We start from the raw sequence: 11,391 nt of genomic DNA, 5'->3' as shown, positions 1-11,391 counted from the left end.
TTCTCCTACTCCTTCTCAACTCATGTCCATGATTTTGTGGCATTGGTGGTGCATTGCTACTGCCAGCTGCATTGCTACTGCCAGCTAGAATGCTACTGCCAGCTACATTGGCAATGTTAATATCATCAAATATATTGCCAAATGACGTATCTTTGTGGTCAACATACATCTGAAAATACTGGAACTTGGGAACAACAACAATCATGCTCAATGTATCAATGTCGCAGTCCACTATCTGAAGTCCTGCATCTAGGTTCATTGTAGGGAGCAAGCAATACAAGTTGTAATTTCCTGGAGCAGCATAACCTAGCCGACTCATATAAATCGGTGAGCCACAAAGGAGACCAAGTGTCTGCTTCGCACACATCAATTCGAGCAACTTTCCCATCAACATACGTCTTTGACGCGCCAAATTCGTAAAAAAGCCCCCATAGTTGATCTCTACGATGAAAACCTCCTCAAGTGGTCCTAAGTAAAATATGATAGTCAAAATCTACCGTCGTTTAGAAAAATAATAGTAGCTAATCATGAATTGAAGAATAAAAAAATAGATGCATACAGAGCAAAACGAAGAAGAACAGACAAGAACGGAGAAGAACAAACAAGAACGGAGAAGATTAGGGTTAGGGATCCTTACCATACCGCGGAGGAGGATCGCCGGGTCGCCGCAGCTCTGGCGCCATCCTAGCGGACGCCGCCTCCCGACTAGCGCCCCCGATCAATGCCCCTGGTCGCCGTAGCAACGCCTCCGCCGCCGGCCGCCGTCAGAAATGCGAGAGAGGATTGGGATGGAACCGAGGACCAAGAAATGAGGACAAGGAAAGGGGTGGGGGCATTTGCAAACTTGCACGTCCAGCCGGGTTGCCTCCTCGGGCCCACTGTCGATGTGGCGCTGGTCAGCGCTGACCAAAGTCGCTGGAGACGAGTTTAGGACCTGGAGTGAACAACTTTAGAAACAATTAGAACTAAGGGCCTGTTTGGGACTGTTTCAATTCATCAAAACCAGCTTCACTTCATCAAATTCACTTTGAAGCAGTTTCATACAGAAGTTATAACACTATTAAGAGAATGTTTGGCTTCCATCTAGCTTCAACTTCAAAAATAGAAAATCTGGTGGAAAGAATCTATTTGATTGGTTGAGGGAAAAGAAATGAAGAGGTATCCACTTACTCGTGGCAGTGGTGGGTAATTTCCCCCCAACTCCAGCTTCTAGAGTTTTTTAAAGCATCCTCTAAGGAGCTTCATAAAAACTTTGAAGTTCTATCTCAAATTCTATTTTTTTATGGAGTGACATATCGTGAAGCTACCCCGTTTGACTTGCCTTTTTTAAAGCAAAGCTGAATTTTAAGAAAAAATATCAATTCCAAATAACAAAAAATTAGGACCCAAATAAGACTTCTGAAAAAGAATAGGACCGCCAATGCATTTAACTCATTCCCATTCTCAAGTCCCAAGCCCTCCGCAGTCCCGCAGTCCGCACCCCAGGCCCCACAAGTTTCCCACTTCCCTCTTCCTCCATTCGATTCTTCACACCGCTCACCCCGCCGCTTCCCTCGCTTCCTCCGCCCATGGCCGCCGCCACCGCCACCACTTCCTCCTCCCCGTCCACCCCCAAGAACCCTAACCCTTTCAATCTGCCTCCATGGCTCCGCTGCCCCCTCACCTTCCTCTGCCCGCCCCCTTCCCCTCCCCCGCCGCCCCCTCCTCCGCCTCCCCCACCACCCCCGCCCCCGGAGCCGACGGTGGTGGCTCCAGCGCAGCGGTACAGGAGGCCGGGGCTGCGGGTGACCACGGAGTACGACAGCGAGGAGGCCTTGTTTGCGCACAAGGTGTCCTGCAAGCTCGCGGGGGGTCTCGCCAAGCTGCGGCTGTCATTCCAGAGCGACCAGCAGGGCCACGGAGAGGACCCGCGGCAGCTCTTCGGGGCGCCGGTGCTGTCGTTCGTTACCAAGCACTTCTCCGCGATGTATGACGTCGAGGGCCGCAACGCGCTGCTCCGTGGTAACGCTTCGCTCCCCGGTGGCGCCGTCCAGCTTCGCGCCTCGCACGATGTCAAGGTTCCAATTGCATCTCCATGTCAACGTTGGTTTGTCACTCAATTCGCGTTGAAGGACATGTGATGTCTGTGTGTTTATGTGTTCGTTTTTGTCGCTTTTGTCGATGGAAAGTCTATTTATATATTCTTTTCACTCACTGATAAAGTTTCACACCTTTAGTCTCCTGAGTTTGTTCTGCTACTGGTACCTACATACTTCTTTCTTTCTTTCTATAATGGCATCCTGTTTTATTCTCAGGAGCAAGAAGGAGAAGTTTCAGTAATAACTAGGTTGGGTGACCCGTCTTATAGACTCGAGATATCATCTTTGGTGCCTTACAATGGTTTGGTGAGTACATACATTCATGTCTCCTTTTTCTATGTTTCATTGATTAGAATAAATGTATTGTGGTGTTGAGGAATCCCAACAAGGTTCATTTTCTACCTTAAAATACAAATTTGATCATTGTTAGCACAAAACGTATTATAGTCGTCACTCCTTTATTACTCGGAAATTATTTATGCCACTTGAGATGAAGGAGTGTAATTTGCTATTATATTGAAAAGATTGAATACTCTTAAAATGTTTGCAAAAGTTGGTCGGAAAGTCCATGTTGTTTAGTAACTTACAGCTTACAACTGTACTCTGTTGTTTTACTCCTGTATGCAGTAGAGTCTGCACGATATTTGAGGCCACCTATATCCAGATCGTAGCTCCTTTAGGTGCTATTTCAGACTTTAAACATTAGCTATTGTGTTGAAAGCACTAAGCTGTCGTATACTGTTTTTAAAGGTTTTATATGAAATCATGTGCCATATGTTTCATTTCTATATTTGTTGTTTATATTCAGTAGACCATGTGTCCTAATGCTGAAAGATGTTTGTGAACTGTAGACATATGTTCTTAGCAACAAGAATCCATGCATATTTCCTAGAATTTGTAATGAAACTCTGTCAAATGTTTAGTTAACCCTGATACCTGTGCAGCCAAGAGCAACACTGCACTTTCCAATTGGTCAAGTTTCAGTGGAAGAGAGGACAAATGAAGAAGACCAAAAAATGTTGTCAGTCTATGGGATTGCGAAAACGGATTTTTTAGACGGCATTCTTACTGCTCAATACAATGAAAATGATTTGAATCTAAGATATTGCTATAAGGTGACTTATGTCTAATGTTGTATTTGTTCGGTTTTCAGACCTTCTGTTTATCTGATTTGTTTTGTCGATTTTCTATGGCAGGACAATGAATTAACTTTAGTTCCCAGCGTCTCCTTGCCTTCGAATGCAGTATCCCTAGACTTCAAAAGGCGTTTTGGTTCTTCTGATAAGTTAAGGTCAGCATACTATCTTTGTTGCTCTGCTCATTAACATATGTATCCACCGGCCATTTCTTCTCCCAAAATCTCCACAGTATTAATGTGTCTAGTCTTGAATCCACCAAGTTTCTCTTAATAATACATGTGTAAATTGAGTTCTCCACGGCTCTTATGTAATTCTGTGTGCAACATCCATCAAGATTCTGCAATTACCAAGCATGTTCATAATCCTACCTTCAGGAGCTCCGGTGTTAACAAGATGACCTGGACAGCAGGGTACTCGTGAATCTTAATACTGCAAAATGAAACATGTTCTGTGTGCCTTTATTGGTACAGAGCAGTGGAGGCTATTGCGATAACTGCTCTTAACTTTTGGCATAATTAATTAATTATGTCTCAGATACTCAGATTTGCTTTGGTTGGTCTTTTTCGTACAATTATTTGACACACAGTTCCAGTTTATAAGGTCACGAGGACTTGACCATCATGTTGCTAAAGTAAATCTTTAACCGAACTATGAAATACATTCTGCAAGAATTTGTGTTGGACATGCACCTTATCTGTCTTTTCAAAGTTACCTTATTCTCCAGTGAATCTTTCTGTGCTGATTTCTCCCTTCCTTTCAGCTATCATTTTAACTTTGACACTGATGAATGGAATGCTGTTTATAAGCATACGATTGGTAAAAATTACAAAATGAAAGCTGGTTATGATTCAGAGGTGCGAGTTGGATGGGCTTCCATCTGGGTATGTACATTGTGGCAACTCAGTTTTGCTCATCATCCTCTCTTACTTACTATTTGAGCATGTGAATTAGAAATAGGCGGAATTAGCAACTCAGCATATCCTATCTCTTAATGGTTGCATGTTAAAAATCCTGATTGATCTGAAGGTTTCAGCTGTGCTTGTCAATTTACTATGTCATATTGAAGAGAGCTCTTATACTTCTTTTCTTAACATCGACATAAGGATGGTGTATTAATATGTAGCTTTTACTTAATGCTGAACCCTGGAATACACGAGCTTGCTAAGTTCGATTGTTGTTTTTGTTACCTGAACCATTTTGTATGGCATATTGCAGTTTTTTAATGGAACTTTGCACTTGGTTATGTAAAGCCACCTTTTATCTTCTGCAATGCATATCATTTTAGTGTTCTGCAAAAGCACATGTTATTGAGAGAACAATCATTAGATATCAGCAATATTTCATGTACTGCATGTTTAAGCTTCGACAATTATGATTGATCTTCCATTGAGGCATGTGGTAACAGAGCTGTTTGAGAGTATTGTAAGACTGTAACAGAGGTTTGTTTTAGCACTTAGCTCTACAACAGCCAAAGCCTGACTTCACATCACAGACCCATTGGAACTGTCAAATCATTTGACTTCGGTTTAAAACATGCATGACCATTTTGATCGATTCATGAACCTGAACACATAGTTTTGGATGTTAGGCTGACTTCGGTTTAAAACATGCATGACCATTTTGATCGATTCATGAACCTGAACACATAGTTTTGGATGTTAGGCTGGGCAAGAAGAAGGCAAAGCAAAGACTGCACCTATGAAGATGAAAGTTCAGCTTATGCTTCAGGTGCCCCAGGATAATGTCCGCAATCCTTCTTTACTATTTCGAGTGAAGAAAAGGTGGGATCTGTAGAGTGGACACATTCCTCCTCTGATACAGAGATGCATTGCTGGGTACCGAGGCTTGGTCTGACCTATTCTTGTAAGCTGCATATGTCATCAATGGATACACATTCCGCAAGTCGTACTATTTTATCATGTATTTTGGTTTATTGTACATAATGGCCACCAGTCCGCTCTGGCTTCATGTAGGAGGTTAATGTTTCGTAATTTATTTATTTCTGGACCAAGCATCCCTATTATGGATGTTACCATTGTAGTTGGTAATTTCACAGATTTAATTGTGTCATTTTGTAACTTCGTAATTGGTAGAGATTGAGCCGAGGCTGAGGGTGCATGCCCATGGTACTGTCAACTTGACCTTTGGCTTAGTGCAATGTCACGACAACAAGGCCTTTCAATTTCAAACATGTTAGGATAGGCTAGAGTTGAAACCCATACGATATCAGAACTGGAACTCCATCAGAACTTAGTTATGGTTTTGGCAAATGGATAGCTAACTTCACGCATCCCCGTCTCTTGTTACGGACTCCTCGTATAAAGTTTAGCCTACCCTGCCCTCTATCACATCATCAGCCTGTTTTGCTATGCACAAGCGATTCTGGAGTTCTACATTGTACTACTTCCGTAAGCTCGTTTACATCACTACTTTAGTGATCTAAACGATCTTATAAAAATTTACAGAGGGAGTACATGTTTAACAATTTCAGACAATGTTGGACAAGCTACTTTTCAGTTGATGTTATTCCAGCTCTATCATGTATTTCATCAGGGTTTTGCTTTGGTGCACCTCTTAAAAGTTTATGAATCGGAAGTTACTTAAAAATGTTATCGTCTTATTAGTTTGCAGATAAAACCTACTTAATAGATTGATTTGGAACAAAAAACCGTATATTCCATTTTATTGAAGGAGTGCTTTCTATACCTTTAATTTGCATTGAAATACGTAAAGTTTTGTAGGGGAGTGTATTGAAGCAAAGTTCATATTATCATTTTGGATCAGATCCTTTCTTATGTGGCTCATATTCATCTCAACATTATGTGGTCTCATATTCATCTTAACATGTGCATATCTGCTATGCTTAACGGTTGGACATATCGTCTTTTACTTGACCAACATTCAGTGTCATACAACATCGCACGTTAAATCGTCATTGTACGGAACCCGCTTTTTAGCTTTTGTGCCACTCTATTGTCATAAAGAACGTCCAAAGCTTAGCACCACTTTATCCATCCAACCCCGATTCGATGACTGGAAGGTGTCCTAGGGACCACATGTCCGTCAAGACTAATGTCTTTCTCGTGCCTAGTAGTACTGAAACCTTATCATATAATCCATCCGATGTGTACTTTGTCAGAAATGTCCTTTTTGTTGCTTCTTCACTAATACCCTCCCTCCTTTCCAGTTTAAAAGGCCCAGATGTATCCATAAATTGACTGTTTGACCAATGTAATATAATTTGTATGCCACAAAAACTATACCATAAAAAATACAAGATTTGAAGTTCCTAATGATATTTTGTGTGTGTGATATGTATAACTCTTGCTACATTGGTCAAACTATCTGTCCCATCAGAGGCTGTCTCCATTAACGTAAGCTCACCTTGTGTATCACCTCAACATCTTTGTCATGAAATGGTACAAAGAGCAAGGATGAGCCATGAGAAGGGGTCGTGTCCTTTCATCTCTATATATGTGAAGCCGTCACATCACCTTTGCCGCAATTCACATTTATATGACATGTTATTAATATGTGGACATCTTTTTTCCGACAAAGGGTGTTGGAATACATGCTACAACCGGTTATAAGTCTTATGTGACATGTTTTATTACCGGCTTACATCATCTTATTGTGCTTGTAACATATGAGTGAGTATTCTGTGACTACACTGACAATTGATTTGAGTAGTAACATATGGGTCATCATATGTCATAAAAGATATATGGATTGAAACTATTTTAACTATAGACTCAAGTTATAATTTTGCAACACATAACTCATTTTGGCTGGTTAAACTAATGGTCAAAGTTAATATCGGAATACATAAACGCCCTGTAGACAGGGACCAATGGGCAGCACACTGGAAAAAGATTCCCAAGCATGGTATATTATGGTTGCGGTATAATCATATAGTTGACTATATCATATAAGCACAATATTTAGGAAAAAGTAATGTGATGGTTTGGTGTTGACATCCCAACCAACAGATTCTTAGAACACAGTACCCTGTAATTTCACGAAATGAAGTCTAATATATTGGCCCCGGCGCACTTCATGGCAAGAGACACAAAGGTCAGTCAGAAAAAGCAAGATTACTCTAAAAGCAATGAAAGAGAGCCTCTACCATGCAGTTGGGGAGCTAGGGGAGGGGGGGGGGCAAAGAGAAAATATGGATACTTAGGGGTGTGGGGGGGGGGGGGGGCAAACGTGTGCATTCTACTTAATTTAATTCGCTACATTTTTATTCACTAATTAGAGCATCTCCAATAGATGATGTAGATGTAAAAATAACCACCTTTTGCATCTTCGAGGCCCAAAAATGCTGCTCCAACAAATGATGTAGATGCAAAATAATTTACATCACCATCTCCAGGAGATGTATCCTATATCACTCCGTGGTGCAAATTTGGATCTCCAACTCCAGGAGATGTAAAATTGCATTCGCCCGTCAATCGCCCAACCGCCACTTCCCTTTCCTTCCCTTCCGCGCGACCGGTCGCCGCTGCCTGACTCCGCCGCCGACCAAATCCTCTTCACATTGACGCCGTCGCCCACCGCCCGCGGTCGTGCCCGCCGTGACTTCGCCTCCCCCGTCCCCCGTCGCCTGCCTCGCCAGCGCGCTGCTCGGAGCCACTGATTCAGTTTTGGCCGTCGATGAATCAAAGCTTCTCCCACGGCTACAGCTGGTCTAAACACCTTCCTCGACGAGGTCTACGATGGGGTAGGCTTCATCCAAGCCTAGACCCTCGTCAGAGTTAGTGAAGGTGCGCCACTCCGCCTGCCCGACGGCCGTGAGCCTCAGCCGTTCTTCCGGCCATGCGAAGCCGCACGCCTACCGCGTGTAGCTCCCAACGATGTCTGACCGTCTCTTCTGTTGTGTAGTCGTCGTTGCTCGCAACCATAGCCGCCGTTGGCTAGCCAACCTGCAGCCGGATGATTTCGACCACCCCGCAAGCAAGGTGTTTGACGAAATCCCCGAAGGTAAAAAATGACGAAACATGTTTTTTACGGAAAGTAGTTTAAACGGTGATTTTACGCATTGTAGATGAGCTCGTGTGATTCCTCTTTCATGGAAAATTCCTAGTCAGATGAGGAATTTGATTTGAACAAAGAAGAAGACTTTGCAATGCTAGTGGCAATGCACTCGGGGAAGAAGCGAAAGCACAATGGTTTCGTCTATGGACGTGCATTCATTCAGATAGAAAGGGTGGATGCGCACAAGAGGTTGATGAGCAACTATTTCGGTTCACCGCCCATTTTTTTGGAGAAGTACTTCCAACGCTGATTTAGAATGTCCAAAGACTTGTTCATCCACATTTGCAATTCCGTGAAGCAGCATACCGATCCTTCGAGCACATGAGGAATTGTGCAGGGTTGCTTGGACCTAGCACCAAACGGAAGGTCACTGTCGCATTGCGCATGATGGCATACGGTGTTCCTACAAACTACACTGATGACAACTTGGCGATGGGAGAGAGCACTTCTATCTTCTATGTCAAACAATTTGCAAAGGCTATTGTAGAAGTGTTTGGTGCAGAGTACTTGAGAGATCCCAATGCTCATGACACTCAGAGGCTGTTGGAGATGAACAAAGCTCGTGGGTTTCCATACATGCTAGGGTCCGTCGATTGCATGCATTGGAAGTGGAAGAATTGCCCAAGAGCATGGCATGGATAGTTCAAGGGGCGTGGGAAGGATGCCACAATCATTCTTAAGGTCGTTGCTGATCAAGAAACATAGATTTGGCATTCATATTTTGGCATGCCTGGATCTTGCAATGACATCAACATGCTCGATCAGTCACCTCTTTTTGCCAAGTTAGCAAATGGAGAAGCACCACCAGTAACCTTTGAAGAAAATGACCGCACATATAACTACATGTACTATCTTGTGGCTAGCATCTACCCTAGGTGGAGTACTTTGTCAAGCGAGTTTCAAAACCCCAAGGTAAGAAAGAAATCATCTTTCGCAATGCACAAGCGGCGACTAGGAAAGATGTTGAGAGGCTTTTGGGATTTTGCAATCCAAATTTGCTATTGTGCGAGGACCATCTAGATTTCAGGATCCAAAAATCCTTTGGTATATCATGACTGCCTGCGTCATGATGCATAACATGATCATTGAGAATGAGGGTGGACAGGGTTTAGATTACACCTTCTATGACTTGATGGGCATGCGTCTTATGCCCATGAGAAAAGAGGAGCGAATCAAACACTTCATGAAGGTGTACAATGGAATTAGAGACCCTGATTCACACGATCAACTTCAGAAGGATTTGATGGAGGATTATTGGAAATATCATGGCGAGAGAGTGTGGGATCACTAGAAGGGGCGTCTAGAGGGGGGGGTGAATAGACTACTTGAAAAAAATTAAAACCTAACCTTTTCCCAATTTTAATGGTTGGCAGATTTTAGCAATTATAGCAAGTCAAGCACACCATACACATGCAAGTCTACGAGTATAGCAGCAGAAAATAAAGATATGCACATGAAAGTAAGGAGTAGAGGTAGGGCGATCAAACACAAAGGTGACATGGTGATTTTTGGCGTGGTTCTGATAGGTGGTGCCATCGTACGCCCACGTTGATGGAGACTTCAACCCATGGAGGGTAAAAGCTATGCGTGTCCACGGAGGGCTCCACCCATGAGGTGTCCACGAAGAACCAACCTTGTCTATTCCACCATGGCTTACATCCATGAAGGACTAGACTCACAGGGATCTCCTTGCCCTTACAAACATCTTGGTTCAACTCCACACGAAGTCGGAGGCTCCCAAGCGACACCTAACAAATCTAGGATACACCACTCTCCAAAAGGCAATAGATGTGGTAAGTATGATGAACACCTTGCTCTTGTGCTTCAAAAGATAGTTTCCTCAACACTCAATCACTCTCTTACATATTTGGATTGGGTAGAAGAGAATGATTGGGTGGAAAGAAACTTGGGGAGGCTAGAAATTAAGATCAATATGGTTTGGAGTGGAATCTTGATCTCAACACATGAGTAGGTGGTTCTCTCTTAGAAAATGGATGGGGCAAGTGTTGGTATGTTCTGAGTGCTTCCTATTCGAATGAGAGGTAGGTGGAGGGGTATATATAAGCATCTCCAAAAATCCAACCGTTGTAACATTATTTCCCAACTTAGTGAAACCGAAGAGAAAACCCACTTGCACCGACCAGTGCAAAATGTGGCAACTTTTGGCGTTTCGGTGAGACCGATATATAAATCTCGGTTGGTGCGATTTGGTTGGCCTAGGTAGTTACCCAAACTCGGTGGCATCGATTTGCAAAAATTGGAAATTCCGATTTTCAGCAAATGGCTACCACGGAGTTGGTCACTGGTGATAGAGGCGAAGTTATCCCTGTCTTTCGATGAGATCGTGGGTATCGTTTTGGTGGAGTAGACTTTGACGATCCGACTACGAACGTGTGAGGACGTCGCACCTTAGCAATCACTAAACCAACTCCGAGAGGTTATTGATCACATCGGAGCACGATCAGCCTGACCACGAAGGTCTGTTTCCTACACGCAAACGAAGAACAAGGAAGAAACCTAGATTGCAATCAATATATTGCGAATATAAGAGGAAAGATTTATTGAGGAAGGTGGGGTTCTGTGATGCCTTTGTCTAGTCGTAGAACACAAACAAAGAACGTGAAGTTGCAGCCATGGCGAACTTGTAATCTAAACAAAACCCAAGTCTAAACGGTGCCCTAAGGGCTGTATATTAAGGACAGTAAAACCGAGCCCTTTCCGAGCATTCTTACGCTATTAGGCATTTCAACCATCGGATTTTGTTTCTGGGTCATTCATGACCGTCTGATGCACTACTGGATTGACCCCGCGTGGGCCAAACCTGGGCCGTATGTCCGTGGCCGCTATTCCAGAAACAAAATCGGTGGTCTCTCGACCACTATGGTGGGTCGACGTCCGATGCCGAGGGGACGGTCGCGATACTGATCTGTATCCACCTCTGAGCCTTGCCCCTAATCACACACCCGACCTATCGTTTCTCCTCTCTCTCTCGGCCGCAACACGGGGTGCGCCGCCACCGCCGCCATTCTCCCCGGCTCGTCGCCACCGTCGTTATTATCTCCGGTTTGCCGCCACCGCCTCTATGGTCGACCAGTAGATGCCACCCTCCTTCTCACATCTTTCCTCCCGCAAGCGCA

At 43.6% G+C, this 11,391-nt stretch overlaps 1 protein-coding gene across 1 annotated transcript; it reads left to right on the top strand.

Moving 5' to 3' along the window:
* Positions 1-1,476: 1,476 nt before the first annotated feature.
* Positions 1,477-5,295, top strand: LOC123403487 (outer envelope pore protein 37, chloroplastic). Its single transcript, XM_045097421.1, has 6 exons — positions 1,477-2,057; positions 2,295-2,384; positions 3,023-3,193; positions 3,275-3,369; positions 3,978-4,098; positions 4,880-5,295. Exons 1-6 carry the CDS (start codon positions 1,569-1,571, stop codon positions 5,009-5,011), a joined length of 1,098 nt encoding a protein of 365 aa, XP_044953356.1. The 5' UTR covers positions 1,477-1,568; the 3' UTR covers positions 5,012-5,295.
* Positions 5,296-11,391: the final 6,096 nt, after the last annotated feature.

The sequence above is a fragment of the Hordeum vulgare genome, chromosome 6H (assembly GCF_904849725.1).
Source record: "Hordeum vulgare subsp. vulgare chromosome 6H, MorexV3_pseudomolecules_assembly, whole genome shotgun sequence".
Lineage (NCBI taxonomy): Eukaryota > Viridiplantae > Streptophyta > Magnoliopsida > Poales > Poaceae > Hordeum > Hordeum vulgare.
Note: the sequence above shows the minus strand (reverse complement) of the source record. Positions and strands in the feature narration are given on the sequence as shown.